We start from the raw sequence: 22500 nt of genomic DNA on the forward strand, positions 1-22500 counted from the left end.
AATGGATATAATATTACCCACTTTATTTACGTTAACATAAATAAACAAGCTAAGATAGGCTATGCAGCTGGGCACTGAAATGTCTACCTGCATTTACACCCAATATTTATAGTCAGCCTGAAATCTAAATTGATCTCTTTACCTTGTTAATTTATGTCCCTCATCATATTCTCCTGCTTTTCTATAATCTCTTTTCAAAATACCATGTGTTTTTCTTGTCTACAAATATGTTTTATGATTTTTGGCTATGTCACCAAGGCAAAGTGGTCAGCAAAAAAAATACAAATATTATATTGTATTATATTATATTACGTTGCGTTTTACACGATCTAATTAAAACCCAATAGATCGATTCAATACCCCGAAAACAAATTGCCTGTTTCATCAAAAATACATGATACAAATGGCTACGGTCTCAGGATTTACACTTTTATTCTCAAATGCTATCTTTAAACGTGACCCAGGTCAGATCTTAGGCTACGTCACACATCAACTGTGGTGGAGGACATAGGCTGGCACGTTGACTGTGGTGGAGGACGTAGGCTGCCACAAACACTGTAGCTGGTCTGCAGCCAGGACCAACTCATGAAACACATTTGAGAACTAAGACGATAAGAATGAGGGAAAGAAAGTTCTGCCTCGCTGTGCAGACCATGTGTTTGAGTATGTGTGAGCCCAAAAGGACCATGCCCGAATTCTGTCCTCACGTGAGACATCTGAAAATGTCTCAGACAGTTTTGTCAGAATAAGAATGTCATATATATAATTTAATTTTATGTCATTTTCAGTTTATAATAATCATATTTTGCTAGCTGCTGTGTCCCAGGATATGGTTAGGAATTGAGCTTCTGTAATCAAATGTGTGAACTGCTTTCACAGACTTGAAACTAGCAAGGCTTGCTAGTGGATGTCACATACAAACCTTGGTGTGGATGAAAACATTTGTGGTGCGATCTTCAATGTGAAGTGAGCCATGATCTCTGGAGAGCATCTCCCAAATCATTGTGATTAATCGCAATCAACAGGACTTTAGCCTAGCAACTTGATTCGTTTATGTTCATTGTTCATAATAAATTCATGTTACTTCAGATCTGTTCCCTGTTACTATGCGGGCACTTTGTCTTAACAATAAGTGATAAGGTTAATAGAAATTGCATTCTAACACACACACGCCCATAGACAATATGGCAGTTGGTTGGACTGCACTTGGCTGTGAGGGCAGATGAATGTGTGTGTCTGTGTACACTGGTCTGGGAAATGAAGTGGACCTGTTATAACTAACAAGCTGTGAGGCGTTGAGGCAGACAGGTCAGCATCTCTTTAGTCTGATAGAAGCAGGCACACACACACACACACACACACACAGGAATACATACACCTCTGTTAAGTAGATCATAAGTGGATGATGCTAAGCCACCACACTGTCATACTCTGTATCTAAATTTTGCAACCCACTCTCTTCCTTCCTGAAAATGTGCTCTTACTCTCTAAAACATGGCTGGCTCTATTTCTGTGGACGCAGTGCAAGTGCAGAAATAAGGAATAAGACCATAGTGTAGGCATGTGTGGGCGTGGTGTCCTTTTCTATTTTCATGACCAGCAGCAAGGGCATTAATCCAGTGCAGAGTGGCACTCTGGGAAGTTCAAAGTCATCACACCAAAATATATGGGATTTGATGAACCTACATATATATATATATATATATATATATATATATATATATATATATATATATATATATATATAAAAAATTGTTGTTCCGTGTGATGAGAATATATGTAATATTTAGATTAATCTATGTAAAAATGTACAAAATTGTGATTATTTCAATTATTAACTAAATTATTTAAACGATGTAATTTTTATGTAACTTGACATGCCAGCTGTCTGATTCATATGTAATAGTCACAATAGATTTGTTTTTTCTTACAAAAAAAAATTAAAATCATTTGTTCTTCCTAATACAAATTCCTATGTATTTGTATTAGTACTTGTATTTAGTTAGTAATAATGTTTTGGGGTGATGTTCTTTGTTAAAATCCTGTTTTGAGAAACTGCATGTGCCTTTACGTGCCTGCTTGAAATGAGGAAAATAATTAGCTGGGTTCAAAACTAATGTAGCGCACACGGATTTGAAAGTCCTGCTGTTGTAAATGCCACACCCACTGTGGTAAATGCCACACCCACTGTGGTAAATGCCACACCCACTATGGTAAATGCCACACCCACTATGGTAAATGCCACACCCACTGTGGTAAATGCCACACCCACTGTGGTAAATGCCACACCCCTGTTGCGCCACTCCACTTACCTTGTCACAGGTGCTTTATGTCCACCAAATTAACAAATTGCAATAAATGCATGTTCATGCTACAAAATTAGTAAAATGCAGCATTAAGTGGCATTACAAAATTAGAGTCTGTTAAGTCAATAGTCAAACTGTAAATTGTTTTATATAAAATGAATGTAAATGATATGATTAACAGGAGAGAGAGAGAGAGAGAGAGAGAGAGAGAGAGAGAGAGAGAGATGGAAAGATATGTTAGCCCAAAATGTTTGTTCCTTGGCCAGGGGGAGGAGGACAATAAATTCTGGGCCAAAGTCAAAGACAAACAAGACATCCATTCTGACTGGGGCAACTATCCCACAATGCACCACGGCAGACTGCTGACCTTCAGGACTAGGCAAGAGGAAGCATCATTACTTACCCACTCCTTTCAACCTCCAGTAACAGATGTCTTACTCTACAAAAGGCTTCTTTACACTAAAGCTCGATTTGCAGGCCCTGATTTTCATGTTGTCTTATTGTTATCAAATTGTGCATGATCATGCATAAATGGCATCCCAGTAGGAATTTGGGCATTTGGCCTTGAAAGGTTCACATCAGGCATGATGTAAATAAAATATTGAAATGCTTTGTACAATCTGAAACTTGTTACTGATTGTGTTTCTGTTTTAGTTATGTGATCACTGAGATGTGACCTGCAAGATTAATTATAAAAGCTTATTAATATTATTATAAAAGGATCAAACCAAACCATCAAAATGGCACTTGGAGCTACTGACGTACTATCATATGCACAGCATCAGTTTTAGTACCATTTTGATTTTCCTTGGAAAACACTTTAGATATGCAAGTTGCTGTACAATAACCACTAAGCACATTACCATGGACTGATCTGAAAGTGGCTGCCTGGCTTGTTTGAGGTTTTAGAATTTAGAAGAAATGCTTTCTAAGAGAAACACTATGCACATAGACTTTCCTTCTCTCCTTCTCTCTCTCTCTCTCTCTCTCTCTCTCTCTAAGCCATGATCAATACACTTCACCTGTGAGTGAATCTGCAATAATAAAAGCATTAGAGGAGTGGGAAAATAACACAGAATCTTATTAAAAATGGCCGTCGGTTTCACTTCAACTCTGTTGTTGCCTAGGAGAGGAAGAGGGAGGGAGAGGAAGCATCAGCATGGAAGCAATGAGGAAAGAACAGGGCTTGATCCTACACCATCTCCCTCAGTAATGAAGCGACTGTGGACGCCTGAGAGCAGGTAGGCCTGGCTTAGCATTCAGTTTGTCTCCTGCGTAATATATATATTTAATACTCCGTCTTTTATATTCCACCGGTAAGGCCTCAACACAGCACTCATCTTTATTTCATTTTTGGATGTTTTTAATTTTGACCGAGATTATTATTCTCTTTCTCGTTCTCTACTCTCTGTTTCTCTCTCTCTCTCTTTCTCTGTCTGCCAAGCCTGACTATAATTTTCTTTCTCCCCAGAAACAGCACCTGTCCTAAAATTGCATGATTATTGCAATTGTATTCTTTTATGGGATAGGGGAAAGGCTGACATACTCTAAAAACAATCCTCAATTCATGATCTAATCCTTGTATTGTGTGTGGCCCTCACTTCAGTTGTAATAGGCTATAATGTACCATTTGGTTTTGTCTAAAGATAATAAACCACCTTTCTCTAAAATGTGTGCAAATCACTTAGAATATGTCCTTATATTTACACTTCTGCTCATAAGTTTACATAACCTGGCAGAATTTGTGATTTTTAAATATCTTTTCAGAGAATAATAATGATAATACAACAATTTTTCTTTTATTCATGTTTAGTGGTTGAGTCAAGCCATTTATTATCAAACAATTGTTTTTGCCCTTTTTAAAAGCATAATGACAACAGAAACTGGCCAAATTACCCTGATCAAATGTTTATATACCCTGGAAGTTTTGGCATGATAACCTACACACAAGTTGACACACACAGGTAACCATGGTAAAGGTAACCATTCTCACCTGTAATCTGTTTGCTTGTCAATCACTGTGTGTGTATAAAGAGTCAGTAAGTTAGTGAGACATGGGGAAAGCAAAATAATTATCAAAGGATCTGCGGGAGATAGTTGAACTTTATAAAACAGGAAAAGGATATAAAAAGATATCCAAGGAATTGAGAATGCTGATCAGCAGTGTTCAAACTCCAATTAAGAAGTGGAAAATGAGGGATTCTGCTGAAACCAAGCCAAGGTCAGGTAGACCAACAAAAATTTCAAGTACAATTGCCAGGAAAATCATTCAGGATGCAAAGAAAAACCCACAAATAATGTCAGCTGTCATACAGGACTCTCTGATAAAAAGTGTTGTGGCTGTTTCAAGATGCACAATAAGGAGGCACTTGAAGAAAAATGGGGTGCATGGCCGAGTCGCCAGAAGAAAGCCCTTACTACGCCAATGCCACAAAGCAGCCTGCTCACAATATGCCAGACAGCACAGAGACAAGCCTCAAGATTTCTGGAACATAAACGCTACATTTTGAGAGAAATCAACAAGGCCTATGATGAAAAGTACACCATCCCTACTGTAAAACATGGAGGTGGATTGCTGATGTTTTGGGGATGTGTGAGCTACACAGGCACAGGGAACTTGGTTAAAATTGATGGTAGGATGAATGCAGTATTTTATCAGAAAATACTGGAGGTAAATTTGCACTCATCAGCCTGGAAGCTGCACATGGGGCGCACTTGGATGTTCCAACATGACAATGATCCAAAACACAAGGCCAAGTCAACCTGTCATTGGCTACAGCAGAAAAAAAGTGAAGGTTCTGGAGTGGCCATCTCAGTCTCCTGACCCGAATATCATTGAGCCACTTTGGGGAGATATAAATGTGCAGTTCATGCAAGACAGCCCAAGAATTTACAGGAACTGGAGGCATTTTGCCAAGAAAAATGGGCGGCTTTAACATCTGGGAAAATAAACTGCCTCATTCACAACTACCACAAAAGACTTCGAGCTGTCATTGATGTTAAAGGAAGCAATACACGGTATTAAGGACTAGGGTATGTAGACATTTGATTAGGGTCATTTGGGTAGTTTCTGTTGTCATTATGATTTTAAAAAGGGCAAAAACAATTGTTTGATAATAAATGGCTTGACCCAACCACTTGGGTTCTTTTATAAACATGAATAAAAGAAAAGTTATCATTATTATTCTCTAAAAAAATATTAAAAAATGACAAATTCTGCCAGGGTATGTAAACTTATGAGCACAACTGTATATGTAGCATATAAGTATCTTTAATCTACATGTCGCTTAGTTTAAGGGGTGACTTGAATACAGTAAAGGGATCTCACACACACACACACACACACACACACACACACACACACACACACACACACACACACACACACACACACATCTGAAATACAGGGGCCCATTAAAAGAATGCTACTACTTCTTCATTCTCTCTCTCTCTCTCTCTCTCAAATCTCTGATGATTCAGATCTCTTCACCCTCTCCATTACACCACACCAGTTCTTTGTTTACTTGTTTGTTTACTTGTTTGTTTGCAGTCCTCCTCCCCTGTTGCCAGACCTTCTGAACCTTTTCTAATTAGAGTAACACTTTAATCATCCCACTTGGAACTGGGGCTGCTAAATAAAGTTCTTGTCAAGTTGGAGGGACCCCTGAGCAGAAGCAAAACAGCAAGTGTCAACTGCATTTTTAAACCTACTTATTAAATTAGTCCATCATTTAAAACCAGTATTGCTATTTCACCAAAATAAAGACCTTGCATTATAATGAACAGCGATTAAAAATACATGTCACTGCATAAGTTAGGTGATGTGAGCAAGAGAAAAATCTTTCCCCCAGTAATTCATAGTTTAGTTACTGTTTAAATACTGAACTGTCAAATGGCCTGCAGACCACTAACCAAAGGTTCTGGTATTTATCAGTATTTGGACAGTCAAGGAATACAGGAAAAAAAAAACAAAACTATTTTTTATATACTGTTTCTTTAAAGGAAGCACATTTGTGTCATGCAGGGTTGTAGTAACCTATTTAAGTTCATAATTAAAATGATATATATATTGCATTGTTAAAAATAAAACAAAGAAAATATACAGCTATGTTACAGCAAATCCACTGGTAGTCTAACCTTTATGCGTAAGGAAAATGTGCAGGAAAATGTGAACCCTTTGGAATTTCTGTGCAAGTTGCTCCTAAAGTTTGATGTTATCATATTTATCTTATAATGTTTTATAAAGAGCCACATATAACCATCAACACATGCACCAATGTGTAAGTCCATGTCCTTGTTGCCTTGTTTATTTTTGACAATAAAAACCAAACGCTTTCTTTAGTGGCTGATCAGTCTTCTTAGGAGTACATATATTTTGTAAAATTGCTGTATACAAAACAAATTTAGTTTAGAATCTCTTGTTTGAATGGCCTGCTTCAGCTCAAACCACAGCATTTCAATAGGGCTGTGGTCAGAACTCTAACTTGGCTGTTCAATAATAGATGTCAGAACGCTAACTTGGCTGTTCCATCATTTCTTCTGTTTATGACTTTCAATGGTTGATTTTCTCCTATATTTTAGTGAATTGTCATGCTCCATGATCTCACATCACATCTTCATACAGCATGGGATTTATTGGTCACTCGATGACACCAAGCCATCCAGGCCCTCAGAGAGTAAAGCGGCCCCACACCACTGTACTACTTCCATCAGGCTTCACAGTTGGGATGAGGGTTTGATGGTATGCAGAGTTTTATAGGCAACATCTCCAAACATAATAAAATTCTACTTTTGCATAATTGATGTACAGAACATGTGGAACTTAGAGGTTGTTCATAGCAAACCTGAAATGGGTGAAAGATGCTAGTAAAGCAGTGGAAACCTGAATTCAACAGAACATCAGACTCAAATTGCGCTCTTGTAAAGAGGTAATTTTCTTAGAAGTTCCCATAGCAACTGTTTAAAACATATATTTAATATGGCAATGGAAATTGTTGTGCCGTTTGTTTAATAAAAATATTTAAAGTTTTTAAGAATTTATTTACTCATTACTTATTACTATTATTTATAATTCTCTTGGTTTGCAAACTCATTCTTGAAAGTACACATAAACACTGAAACTGAAGATGTACCTAAAATAAAGAGAAAATTAGACACTGTCATGCCACATTATTTTTTGCAATCATTTCATGAGTTCTTGGTGTTCAAAGGTTTGGGAGTTGAAGTGAAATCTTGTTGAGGATTTTCAGATAGTTCAAATTGGGTTTTCATATTAGATTAGTGTGAAAGTTGACGTGTTGGAAGTCACAAGTGTAGGTATTCATAATGTGAATGGTGTTCAGCAGCTGATTGGTAACATATTATGCCAAGTCCAATAGAGCTGTCACAGCTATCAAAATCATTGGTATATTCTACCAAGAGCATTCTGTCTTACATAATCTACCAGGTACAGTCTGTCCCTCGAGTCCACATGCAGACTTGCCAAAAGATGTTCTATTCGCTTGCTTTTTCTTTTTCTTTCTTTCTCTCTCTCTCTCTCTCTGTGTGTGTGTGTGTGTGTGTGTGTGTGTGTGTGTGTGTGTCACTATAGACTGGAGTTCAGTTATTAGTTCAAAAGCTGAACCTCTGGAAATGCCAAGTTGGAGATCTGTTTTGCTTAATCTTGGATTATAGAGGAATTACTGTCATGGACATGAACACACACATGCACACACACATTCACTTACAAGCACTCACACTGGGTGCCTCTCATTGTAATTCAGTGATGTTCATGTATATATTTTAAGATCCAAGAAGTCTACACCTTGAAAACTATTCATTTTCCTGAAATCTGTTTCCATCAAGTAAGATTTAGGGGGTACCATGTTAAGTTAACCATGCATGTAAACACACACACACACACACACACGCACGTGATATTAACCACAGTGAGAGGGAATATTGTACATAATAACATGCAAATTTACAGAGTCCATTCAGAAAAATGAAAAATCCACCTTGAAATTCACCCAAGAGGATTCAACAAATCATAACAGTGAATATGATAAAGATTACTTTTAAGTTCACCATATGATACTTTTAATTTATCTCATTGCAATAAATAAGACTTTGAGAGGAAATACATATTTCTAGGAATTAAATATGTATATGTAAATCTAAGTAAGAGATAAAACAATGTCTTTTTAAATTTGGTTATACATAGACCTTTTACATACACTTATTTAAAAAGGATTAAATCAAGTCTTCAGTTGTTGATGGAAGCAAAGTCTTTTGCAGATGTTCTGGTGGATGTACATTCATATCCCTCACAGAGGTTCATCAACTTAATACCACACATTATCAGTGTTGATTTTTCAGTTTGAGATTAAAGAGGTTTACCTGAGATATTTGACCCTGAGATATTGGATAAGGCTTTACGTTTCCATATGTTCTTCCTAGAATATGAACCCACATCATTTGGCTATCAGTAAGTTCTTACCCATTGTCCCACTACCACCAGCCCACAAGCAACTGTGATACTACAGACACAGAATACACAACCAGTCTGTTGCTTCCTTGAGGTCATCTGTGGTGAGTATGGACACTGGAACTATGTTTTTTGTGAGTGTGTGTTTATTTACTTCTTTATTTATTTATTTATTTATTGTCTAATTCCTATTTACAAGGTAACATGACAGTTAATCTCACTGAGGTCTGATTTTAATCTCTCTCTCTCTGTGATTTATGTGTCTGGAACTGTGCCCAAACCTTGCAATGCATGGACACACATACACATAGCCACACGCAAACACATAGAGAGAAAGATAGACAGACACACACACACACACACACACACACACACACACACATACACACAAAGGTGTAAAAAGTAGTTAATCATTAGGACAACAGTCATACAGGGAGACAGGTTTTCAAATAACATTTTTTTCCTGCTGATGTATCCACTCCAAACATTTACAGGGTCTGTATTCACTTTGGTTTCTTTCTGATGCACTGGTACATATACATACACAAAGTTTGGAAATCCTCCTTATCATAGTCTGGAGTCAGACACTGTAGCTGTGATGTCTGATGTAATCAAACACTGTAGCTGTGATGTCTGATGTAATCAGGTTCATCTTATGCCTGGACTGCATAGAAGGGCTGCTGGGTCTTTTTTGCCAGGTGCCACTTAAAAACACATTCCTTGTTTTTGGTCTATCGTTAACTAACATGTTTATTTCTGATATATTCAGTTTCACCTCTTAATTGATGTAGAAAAACCCTCATCACAACTCAGTTAACTGATTGTTTGTCCTTTAAAGTTGTCACAAATTCTGCCCAGCCCTCTAGGATTGTCGCACCCACTTCAGGGAGACTTCCCCAACTAACCAGATCACCTTCACCTGAGTACTGATGTTCTACACTGCTTCCCTTCTAATTAATTACTCTCGGTATTCATATATAGACTCCGCTCTTCCTGACTTCTTTGCAAAGTATTGCTGTCTTATGATGCATACTGAGTGTGTTTCTCTTCTGTTGGTCTACCTGGTTATCGATCTTTGTTTCACCCTCAGACTATGCCTCGCTCCTAGTCTCTCAGTACCTTCTGGATTCTGCCTACCCGTTCTGACCCTGGATTGGAAAGACAACTCTCTCCCTAGCAATTTCCATGTCACGAACGCCGAACCTGCCTTGGCCTCAGCCAGTCCTTCCTGCGTACTTTATCAGTGCCAAGTAAGAAATAAGAACTTCCGCATCTGGATCCGAACATACCTGTGTCCTAATGATCCTTATGCTTGTGGATAAAAAACAAAGTGGATGCATCAGCACATTAAGAAACCTAAAAAACACTTTTGCCTTTGTACTCTTTTTCTAGGAAGATCATTGGATCATTTGGCTCCTATTACTTTTCATTTAACAACATGCTATTGGGCATGCACTGATCAATAGCTAAAACCTATGAAGGGTAACACTGTAATTATTTAGAATATTTTCCGTGTCACTAGTGTGTGTGTGTGTGTGTGTGTGTGTGTGTGTTTAAACAGTAAGCATGTAAAGACCAGGTGCAGTGGTTAATGTATGGGCACTGTTTGGCATCAGACGTGTTCCTCCATGGGCTGACTTTGACTGACATGTGGAAGGATATGTGACTTTAAGTCCCCTCATCTCATGTAGGTATGTATAATGGAGTACTCCAGCAGCTCCAATTTGTTTTATTATATACAATGGCTGTATGAGCATGCACATGCACGCATGCGAGCACGCACACACACTTACACACACACATCCTTAGGGATATGTGTAATACAAGCCTATTGCTGGAGACAACATATGGAGAGCTATCCTTGCAAAGACAATCCAGATGAGCTTCTGTGTGGGAGTGGATGCACATGCTCGAACGCCTGCACTCGATTCAGCGGATACAGACACATGATCGACTATCAGGTAGTCAAAATGGGAGGGCACACAAATCTCAATCTGATGCTGAAGGAATACGAGAAGCACCAACATATACACACCAAATGTAGTCAGATAGTCAGGGGAACTGAAGGGGAAACCTCACACTGTAAATATACTGAAAATGAGAAAAGGGGGAAATCCAAACTGCATTATTCTAAAGTGCTCTGATTGCTCACGATATGAAGAAAAGTGTGCAGTGGAATGAATGAGCTTTGTATCATGTGAAACACGAGGTTAGCCATACGTCTCTGCTCCTGCATCTCTCCTTTTCCCTGTGCCCATCACAGAGAGCCTCTTCTGGGCAGACGTGGACTGAGTTGAAGGCCTGGGACTCTGACCTCTACTCCTGACCTCTGGTTGGTCTAATTAAGACTGACCCGAGCTGAGAGTGTATATCATTCTGCAGTAGAGGCTGCCATCTCCTATCCATCTAGAGTCACATACAGACTTATACACAGGCACACACACACACACACACACACACACACACACACACACACACACACACACAGATATGGCTACAGGAGCTAGAGATTCATTCCCAACACACACACACACACACACACACACACACACACACAGATATGGCTACAGGAGCTAGAGATTCATTCCTAACACACACACACACACACACACACACACACACACACACACACACACACACACACAGATATGGCTACAGGAGCTAGAGATTCATTCCCAACACACACACACACACACACACACACACAGATATGGCTACAGGAGCTAGAGATTCATTCCCAACACACACACACACACACACACACACACACCCTCTCTCTGTTTCTCTTCACAATATGGGCAGCAGAACAGAGACATAGAGCATACAGATTTGGTCTCACATACAGTATTTGCGCCTGGGCCACATTCTAATCAAGAACAGTAGGGAGTCAGGGCGAAGAGGAAGAGGAAGAGGATGAAGAGGGAAGGTGAAGCGAGAACACAGAGGAAGGGGACTCTGGCATGGTTTGTGTGAAGGTGAGAGACACTCAGACAGAGAAAGAGAGAAATCCAATCATGGAATACAGGTTCATTCAAAGTCCTTGAAAACGGTAACATGCTTGCTAACCACCAGTGGTAACTAATACAAACAATAAAAGAATATGAGTTCCTTAAAAGTATCTCTCACAAGGTTTGCCCTAAATAAATGGAAGTAAAGGGGTTTTTTTTTTTTTTAAAGCAAGTCAATCTCAAAGGACTAGGGCCCAACACTGAGCGAGAAGACACACCTTCAAAATCAGATAGCAATGACAAAATCTGTTTCTCTTTGCTATTCTTCCCAGTTCCACTTCAGGATTTGATCCAGTGTGATAGAAGCTTTTTACACTGGCACATCTCTTGTATTTTTACTAGGGTGAATGCCAGGATTTTGGGCAGATTTACTTTCCATTATTTTTATTATTGCTATTATATTTCTGTAAACAGCACATGACACCAGGTCAAATAAGCAGCTCCTGCTCTCTCTGCCCAACCTCCCTTTTGTTCTTTGTTCCAATAAATTAAATGTGTGTCTATATTAATACTTTACAAGCCACTGTAGAGATATTAAAAAATGATAATAACTAATCCTTGAGTGTGTGCATCTGTGTTTGTGTCTGTTGCGTGGCGAGGTCTTCCAACCCCGAGCAGAGTTATCGCATTCGGCATCTCTTGGATTACCCCTAAATATTTCATTGCATGGAAATCCACAGTCATATATCTACTGCAGGTGTGTCACTATTAATCTCATTCTACACAGTGCAAAAGCAAGACTGTCTGGTCAGCCAGGCGCAAAGAAAACACAAGCACACGCTCACACAGGCATACAGGTAGATACAGGAACAGACTAGAGAATGCAGTGTATTTCTGCCCACTATCAGAAGTCTCACTGCTCACTGGCCAGGAGCTATTCATTCACTTGTATAGTATATAGTAAACTGATATTAGAAAGTACATATGTGGTTTACACATATCCTCACATACCCCTCAAGCATAAACATTGTGGCACATCCCTGCTGATGTTAACTATTTCTTAGACTGTATGCAATTCTTAGAGAGTGAAACAAATTTATATTTCTCCAATACCTCTGTTGACTGGGGAAACACTAACTAGGGCATGACTGCAATCTTAAATAGGACTGAGCACTTGTGCACTGCACCCATCACTGGAAAGGTTTGCCACATCAGCAAGGCATCACTCACAGACTTGTCCATGGTCAAATTTTCCTGGTTCCTGAGTCTCCTTCGGCGTGAGGATGGTTAAGCGTGAATAAGTGCTTTTCAATCCAGTCATCAGGATCCCCTAGACACTCCACAGCTCTCAGCACAGCAGCAGGTAATGCCTGGTTCAGGTGTGTTTGGAACTGAGATGGATGTACATCGTGGACTGTCTGGGAGTCTTGAGGGCTGGAATAAGAGTCAGTGGAGGCCACACACATCATTGCCTCTGACCACTTTCAACTACGTCTCTCTTCACATGTTTATCTCTCTCACTTAGCCCCTTATACTATCTCTTCTCACCATCTATTGTCATCCACTGGCTCCCCTCTTCTTTTTTTATTACTGCACCCAAAGCAGTGCAGTACGAAGATACATACCGCCACAGAAGGGGATGGAGGAGAGAAAAGGACAGAGGGAAAAAGAGACAGACGGAGGAAGAAGGAATGTAGGGGGCAGTTTGATGAACCCCAGAATAATGCTCCTTTATCGGTTCCCCTGTGAAGTGTTTCATTTTCCCTGCTGCCCTTACAGCTGTAATACCTCAGTGGTAATTGCAAAGCAATAAATAACGGTGCATGTCCCCCTTGCTATCCGTGCTGGAAGGGCCCCGTCAATGGAGTACGCCTTCTCTCTCCCAGTCCTTCGCTCTCTCGATTTTGGACGGGGTAATCCTTTCCGCGCCTGCTCTCCTCTCTGGGCGATGCACACAAGGCTGCTGGTGTTCAGAGTGCACCGCGTGGGATGAGTGTGTGGCGAGAGGGAATCATTTCAGGCTGATTTCCTTTTTATATTTTCTAATCTATTAGGGTTCCCTCTCGCTGTGTCTGGGAGGCGTAATTCTGGGGAGGCATAATGCGTGTGTGTGGGGGGGGGGGGGGGGGGGGGGGGCTGAGTAATATCGGTGGGGGGGGGGGGCACACAACCGTTCATCTGTTTTGTGACGTTTGTCTCAGCAGTATGCAGACGAATGCAAACAGGCACACATTCAAGACTACATTCAAGACTTCCTCTCAAGCAAAATAGCCAACCATGTAATGGTCTTTACTGAAAAGAGCCTCTCACAAAATGTTCACCTGCGTCATGACTGGAGATGTGGATTTGCATATTGTGTCTTAATGTTCAACTAAGTTTTAAACATGGTAAGCAACAAAAAGTGCTGCAGAGGGGATATATTTGAACAAAGTATTTTATACATGCATGCATACACACATGCTTACATGTACAAGCACAGACAAACACGGGCACACACAATTTCAGGTGAAGGCTTTTGCTGAGGAGCTCACATCCGTATCATTGGCTGCATCAAGTGTGTCCCCGCCCTTCCGCATGCCTCCTGGTTTTGGCAATATGCATACCCACTGTCATATGCAGGGCTCACTCTCCCTAAGCCAGTGCAGCAGCTGGCCATGGGCAGTTCTGGCACCGCCAGGAGGGTGTGATTTCAGGCCCAGCATTCACTTACTCTCTTTCTCCTCCTGAGTGCCTGGGGAGGTCTGATCTATTTCTACTGAAAAATTAGACACATCTGTTAACCTCGGCAGCTGGTGGGAGGGCCTGGGGTAATTGTTGCCACCTGATTGGGTGCTCACTGTAGATTAAAGGATCTTATAGGTACACTAGGGAGGCTGCAGTTCTGACTTTTACTGGGTGCTTATTGGCTACACACCACTGTTACAGGTTCTGTCAGCATCAGTCATACTAACCACAATCTTGATAAATACACCTGCTCAAGGCAGGAACCTTGAACCAGCTTCATGTGACCAAGAACTATAAATATGACTACCTTCATGCATTTCCATCCTTTTTTCCTGCAGTGCATAGTGACAAAATATAAATCTGACATCTACAAAACTCATGTAATCTCAAATTAAAAAGATATGCCTCATTTATTTCTTTAATCAAATAATTAATTAATTCAAATTATTATTCCCAATATCACAAGGTTTCACAACAATTTCATAGTGTTCCCAGTATATTAGTTTTCTCTCTGTCCAATAAAACATGACACAGGCAGGCCATGTCCAGTTTGAATGAAGTCTCCCGTATGCACCAATCAAGGGCCCCAGTCAGCCTTTTGGCCCAGATGACCATCGCAATCATGTGACTGAATTTCTTATTGTGCAACATTTTATCGTAAAGTCTCTGAACTCTGTTAATATCTCTTTAACCAATATTTCACTGGCCAAGCAAGAACAAATGGGAGGACAAGAACAAATAGTCAGTTCTTTGATACCATATTTCTGAGACAAATGTACAGGAAAACAGCATTGTTTTTAAGAGACACACTCCCAACTATACTAACAACATGGGAATAATTCCAGGATCTTGTCATAAATTTTGAATCCTTTGCATGTATAAGCAAATATATAACAAATATTTAACACAAATATTTTCACATGATCATTAGATTGGGGTTTGTATGTGTAAGATATTTTATAGTTTCTGAATTCTTATACACTATCTGGATTTCTGCATGAATAGTTTCAATTAAAGTAATCTGATCATTTATTTAATAATCATGAATAAAGATAAATAAAGTATGTATATCAAACAAAGCACTTTGCAGTGCCATATCTTTAATTAAAAATGGCTTAAACAATCAAGATTATTGCTGGTAAAAGGGTATGAACTGTTGCCGATAACCAACTTTGGCAATAACCTCAATAAAATACTTTCTCTACCTACTGATCACCTTCACAGTTAGGAAGTATTTCGGCACATTCCTCAACAATGTTTAAGATCATGTGTATTATTGCCTTTGTTTGTTTGAACACCTTGCCTTAAATTTGGAATTACTTTAAATTTGGGCCATTCTACTGTTGATCCACGCCCTTTTTTTGGATGAACGTCATGTTGCATGATCCAACCTATTTTTCTTTTTAGATAACACACAGACACCATGATGTTCTGCTGTAGAATGTCCAGGTACACTTTAAAAATATTTGGTTCCTTTAATAATTGAAGGTGCCCAGACCATGAGCTAACAGTGTAGCCCTATACTAAGTGTTATGTTTCCCCCCCAAACATAAGGCTGCTCCCACTATCTAAAAGTTCAACTATTGTCTGTCAACAGAATATTCTTCTAGCACTAGTCTGAAACATTCAGGTAGTCTTTTTTAGTGTAGTGGTTTCTTCTTTGGTCACCTTTGATGAACACCACTCTTGCTCAGTGTTTTTTAACTGATATACGTCATGCCTTCATTCTAGTGTTTATTGTCACTGTTTATGGACCCGATGTATGCTCTTGCACTGATCTTTGTCAGACACCTGGGAAGGGAGAGTAGCAACAGCGCAGAATTTCTCCATTTCAGACCCAAATCTTTACAAATCCTTTGGTTACCTTTTTCTGTCTTATGAGCTTAAGCTTCTGAAATCTCTTTTGATAGAGCCATATTGCAGTCAGTCAGAATTCTGTTGTAAAGGGGTAATCAAAATGGTGTGTTTTTTTATGGTAGGCCAGGCTAATAGTAACTCCAACCAGTCTTCCTTTCAGAAAGTAATTTTCATTGAGGTTTGCATTTTTCCATCAATGACCTTGTACATTAAAACCCTAACAAAATGACAATGTAAAATGCTTCATCTGATGTTTGTTACTTAAGACTATTATTATAACTAAGAGCACATTCTGGGAGCAATTCATATAGAAATCCTGTTTCCAAAGTCTTCACAACTGTGTCTGTTACCACAGCGACCCATTCCATTCATTACTATTCATCACCCTTAAATCTATCACCTGGCAATTCTTAAACAAGCATTCTTTACTCCTGCAAATGATTTAAACTCATTAAGGATCAAAACAAAGTTCTGAAATGACTACAGCCAAGAGGCTGATACAATCTGGGCAGCAACATTCACAACACAGATAAGTATTATCAAAGTTCTCTCTGTCATTTCATTCCACAGTGATTTTATTAGCTTTTTCACAAGACACACACTTTTGTACATTATTATTCCCTGTCCATCAAACATGGCAATGCAATCATGAACTGCTAGCTTATCATATAATTATTCTATTTATAAATACTTTATCAATCTGATAAACCTGCATGCTGCATACTGGCATGCCTACTGAATACAGACTGTTCATGAGTTTTTCATCTTTACAGATATAACAACATCTTTCTGTTTTATTTGCATGTTACTGCAGACATGATGCCAACACTGGACTAGATGTGCTCATCGATGACAAAGCATCTAAGATGATCCCAGAAAATGTCCTAGTGCCACCAGTAGATGAACTGATGCTGCCATATCCATCCAGAACATCCAATCACTCCAATGGATGCAGAAACAGTTCACCTATGACAGAGACCAACCGGAGTAGCTAAGAACTCCCCATCTATACTGAAGTGGCTACTCTGACTAAACATAATGTAATAAAGCACGATCTGTTTATTAGCTGGGCCGCTCAAGGAGGATGGGTCCCTCTTGAGTCTTTCCAACGTGTCTTCCTTAATTTTGTGCATGAAGCCACTAGCTTGTTCATTAAGGACCTAGACCTGTTCATTTGTAGCACTGCTTTGTGACAACTTGTAAAAAAAAAAGCTATATAAATAAATTTGAACTGACTGGAACTGATTTCTATGTATACAAATCTGCAAAAGATGGCCACTGCCACTGTTCATGATATATATATATATATACAAAAGTTACTGATTAACAAACATGAATCACTCATTTAAAATCTAGATATAACGTTTAAAGATTTTAGTTTCATCTTAAACATTGTCTCTGATTCAAATAAAGATTTGATTTTAGATAACAAAGACTTGAACAGGTGTGGCAATACAACTCTTTTAATAATGTGATGCATTATTATATTTGGACATAGAGGGGTGGTATGATAAGTACTTTTGATGGCTGCTTAGATTGGACCCATCTGTTGATATAAAATAAGTGTTTTCACTCCAAATCACTTCAGTGTTCTTAACTTTGGGTCTTTAAATGACTAAACTCTAAAAACAAAATGAAACACTAAGGTCCAGATTGCATGAAGGTTGATGCTCCATCCGTCTCGCTCTTCCCCTTCCTTCCTTTCCTTTACATGCTTGAGTGCAGGAATCGAAAATCTAAGGACAAATTTCGCACTATTAAGTTACTGACTCTTAATGTTAAGTGGAAGCTCAGAATCACCTAAACCACATAACAACTACATGTTTATGAAATTTTGCACACAGAATAAAAACATTATTGCACTGAAACACGGCCCTGGTGGTCTGGGTCATATTTCTGCCTACTCTGTGGATGGAAAGACATGGTTGTGACACTAGTCTGCAGATTTATGATGAAATGATCACGGTCATATCGAGAGGTAATAGGATCATCAATAAGATGTAGTGTGGGGTGTGAAAACAGCACCCTTATAGTATGTCTAATTTCAAAAACACATTTCTAAAATCTTCCATAAAATTCTTAAAGATTGTAGAACAAAGGCAAGCAGCAGGGTGTTGTGTATGTTAAAGTGGAGAAAGATTTCTGTTCGTAATGAGAAGCCACAAATGTATGTACTTTGAGCATTATGCATACAGGTGTTAGGGTTTTTCAGTGTAAGATTATTACATTACATGACAAACTACATGACAAATAATAAAATAATGTCTTCAAAATAAAATAAAGATAAAATGGCAAATTCCCCATTGGGCTTCAGAATAGCTTACAAAGCTGTAGGTGACATTTAGTGACTGAAGGCTGAAAAGGTCTTTTTTTCCACTTGGCAAGTGTTTAATTATAGATATAAACCAATTAATTCTGTAATGTTTTATAGTACATATTATCACTGACATTATCATTGTAATTATATTATTACCCTAGATTGCTTTATTCATTCAATCAACCCTGCATGCCGCAAACATCCTCAGTATAATTCAGAAGGTAAAATAACTAAAATGGCAAATAAATAAAAATTCACAAAACAATAAAGCCTCATGTATGTTAAAGTTGTGCAAGTGAAAGTATGATAGTTGAAAAGATGCTGAACGAAGACCAGGGTCGGAACGCCAGAAAAAGAGGTCACTGGTCACATACCTACTTGTATGTGAGAATACCCTTAATCATGTGACTGCGTACGATGGTGCACTTCAGAATTCAGATATGGTAATCACATTTGTGTTTTATCTATAAATAATGAAGCCAAATGTATTTAATAAACTGTTCGTGCACACAGACGCGCACGCTCACACACACGTTTCAGTGAGTGAACTCTCTTCATAGTAAATGACTATGCGATGATAAAAAACAAGCTTGAAGCAAGTATATGATGAACTTCAGAGGAAAATTAAAAGAAGTTGCTGGGGGCCTGTTTGATAAGATGACAGCGAAATATGCTAGCTGTGCCGAGTGGGAATAGCAGGCAAAAGTGAAACAGTTTTTAGAAGAAATAAGGGAACCGTTCGCAGACCATTTATCTCGCAACGCTTAAAAGCTTTCGTCCCGTTGAGATACGTAGAGTGCGCGGTACTCCCCAAATAAAATGAATGTCGATCTTTAATGCTAAGGAAATCTAAGGAATGACTGCAATGAATATAAAGGGAACTCAGTCTTGTGACCAAGAGTATGAAAAGTTGATCTGGAAACTAGACACGTGGTGCAGTTTGCAAATTGCAATAAAACGTTAAGCACTCTTACCCACAAAACTGAGTACCTTCATTTTCAGCTTTACGTGTCCATAAACAGCACTGTTCAGTTTGCTCCCGCTAGCCTATATTCTTTAGAGGGTTAATAAACAAAAGCTCCGTACCTTTCGTAGAATCCACTGGTTCAGGATTAGCAAGCTCCAACAGAGCAGCTTCATCGCTCCTTCTGATAGCGACCTCCCAGAGAACATTAGTCCCGTTGAGTAAACATACACTGAACACACTCAACGATCAAAACACCGGCAAAATGAGAAACTGACGACTACTATAGAATATTTTTGTCCGGGGGAACAACGCGCCAAATTGTAGTTAAAGTATTAAGAGAACCGATGAGGTTCAGCGTTTGAAGTCCTGGAAATGGGTACAATACAAATCCATACTTGTGGTGAGGGTTTGTACAGAGGAGGAAAGTTTTCGCTTAAATGGCTGCAACTTCTGTGAGGGGCAAAACTGATTCTATCAGCTCGCGCTCAAGCCTAATGCCCACCTCTCGGAGTGTTTGGTGTTTAAAAAGAATCTGTGTTGCCGTCAGTGTCTCTCTCCCTCTCTCTCTCTCTCGCTGTGTTGCTCCTTTCTCTCCCTTCAAGCATGCGTTACTGGCGCAGCCTGCTCTTTCTCTCTCCTACAAAAGTGGATAATGATTTGAACACCAACAGGTTAAATTACCTCACACGCGCACCTACCACCGAACCATGACGTTCCTGCACAGCTAAGACTCGCGCTATTCACCTTTGCCGAATGGGGAATATGAGCTTATACGTGGGGTAATGTTTTGCGTTCTCTGTCAAGTTGTGTGAAACTTGACGCTTCGCAAATCACACCGACACCCCTATCTTGTTCTGAATAAGACAAATAGAAAAGGGTTTCCTAAACACCTGTTTATGTAAACGAAAGAAATGCGCAAGTAAGTCCAGAAACTATCACCAACCTTCCCACTGGTTATTTCTAATCTCTCGTAAACACAATTTGTGGAAGCTTCATAAACTATACTGCTTCCTATGTGAAAACAAAACCTACTGGTGAATGGATTATACTGGTGAATGGAAAATAAAATTTGTTCATAAGTAATACTAAGGGGGACCCGAAATTAGGACGCATGTCAAATTGCGGTAGGGTGATAGAAAGGCAGACCGACAAAGAGCTGTAAACTGTACAGCAACGGCAGCGTGACCCTCTGAAGAGTTGGGTTAATCTAAAATACATAAAAACTTTCCACATTGACGTGATCATAACGCGCAGACACGTAGCCCTTCAACGCCCCCTTGCGAATCACAGGCATATATTTTCCGGAGTGCTGCCTACGTCAGTTACAGGGATAGCCTCCAGTAAATTATTGTACGGATGTGGGTGCTTATATAAAAGCACCCTGCACAATAAATTTAGATTCCATCAGTGAAAAGAAAGAAGGAAACAAAAGTATGGCTTTATTGATGTTTACATGTGGAATTTATTTTAAGAAAACAGTTTCACTGGAAAGACCCCCTCTTCAGATAAGTCTGATGAGAATAGTGCAACCTAGCAATACATATTTTATTTGCTGTTACAAATGTACAAATGCTGGTTCCAGTTCTGTCTCATTCGCGCTAGACGCCAGAGCCTTATGCGGTATCAAAAGAGGCAGGTGAATTTGCGAACTGTTACGCGCACGGCATGTTCGATTTCAGAAGAACTCTGCCAGACGCTCCCTCTCTGGCATGTGTGCATTTGCGCAAATGAATCAACATGCCTGGAACAAATGAGCACAATTTTCTCACATATCTACGCATCATGGAGCCCCCCGTCTCCCCCTCTCCTTTCCACCTCAGCGCGCGCTCACTGAAACACTTTGAGTGGAAACAGTCTGGAGTCATCACAGGGTTACGAAAAAAAGCCTATTCCAACATCATGCAACTTCCAGTTTTGTTAGTGCCACTCACAGATCCTACCTAATTGGGGGAAAAACATTTTTTTTTTTTACATCTAAAAGAAATCCTCAAAGGTTTTGTGTTAGCTATTTTGCTATTTTGATTTGTTCTGTATTTTGACAACATATAGCAAGTCTAATGTGTAAGAAAGTCTAAGGGCAAAGGTTGTGCTGAAAAGGGTTCTGCAGTCAGGTGCAATTGGACATCTTAATTTAGAGTGCAGCAGTGGAAACAACGATGCATGAACCAAACTGAGCAACATCAAGTTTACTCCACCACACAGAGTGTGAAGCTTGACTCAGCAGATCAGTTTTTAAAATTAACTGAAAAGGCCAACACACTATAGCATTTACACTTGAGCACAACATTGAAGCATCAGATTCTAACATGACCAACCAACCAACCAAGTAAATAAATAACAGTAGTAAATTCTTCTAAGGTCTAAATTCTTCTTTTCACACTCCTGAATATGGAATTTGTGTCACAGGTTTTGCCAGAAGGTAAAATAACGTGAAAGTTTAGATTTTTGGATACAGTTTGGTTTGCTTGGGGTACCCCACTATGAAAAGGCACGTCTTGTTTGTTTGTTTTTGTTTGGTTGTTTTTTCTTACTCCGAGACTGTATGAAAAGTTATTTCTTTGAATGTGACCTGGTATTACTATTTTAGGAATGCCCAGGTTAAGGCTTTGGGCAAGGAATTCAACCTCATTCAACCTCATGTATCAATGAAATCACACTCCTCCCTCTATGAACATCCATTGCTAATTCTCTGTGAAGCCATGTTACTATATATATCCAGTGACAGGGACTGTCACCCCCTGAAGGAGGGAGGGTGAAGTGATGGGGCTCGTCACTTTAGGCAGGTGAAACTGGTGCTCTGGCTTTTATGCCAGAGAGTGCGTGCTTATTGGCTGTAGTGGCCTTTCCCCACAATATACTTCTACGCATTATATGTATTACTTGATTCACCAGCTTGGACATTTTGAAGTAGACAT

At 39.3% G+C, this 22500-nt stretch overlaps 1 protein-coding gene across 2 annotated transcripts in view; it reads right to left on the bottom strand.

Annotated features, from left to right (window-relative positions):
• The window catches only part of nxph4 (neurexophilin 4), a 38997-nt gene extending 18723 nt beyond the window's left edge, over nt 1-20274 (bottom strand). The window contains exons 1-2 of one of the 2 annotated variants that reach the window (XR_004775813.2): nt 19705-20274; nt 16865-18037 (exon numbers count right to left, since the gene is read on the bottom strand). Coding sequence is in view for 1 of the 2 variants with exons in the window: in XM_027010944.3 (XP_026866745.2) it covers nt 19705-19791 (87 nt within the window). In the remaining variant the exon portion in view is untranslated. Of the gene's footprint in view, nt 1-16864; nt 18038-19704 lie in introns of those variants that run through there. The other variant, XM_027010944.3, reaches the window with a different exon arrangement.
• Between the last annotated feature and the right edge of the window lie 2226 nt (nt 20275-22500).

Source organism: Electrophorus electricus, chromosome 7 (genome assembly GCF_041902795.1).
Source record: "Electrophorus electricus isolate QZ-2024a chromosome 7, ASM4190279v1, whole genome shotgun sequence".
NCBI classification, from domain to species: Eukaryota; Metazoa; Chordata; class Actinopteri; order Gymnotiformes; family Gymnotidae; genus Electrophorus; species Electrophorus electricus.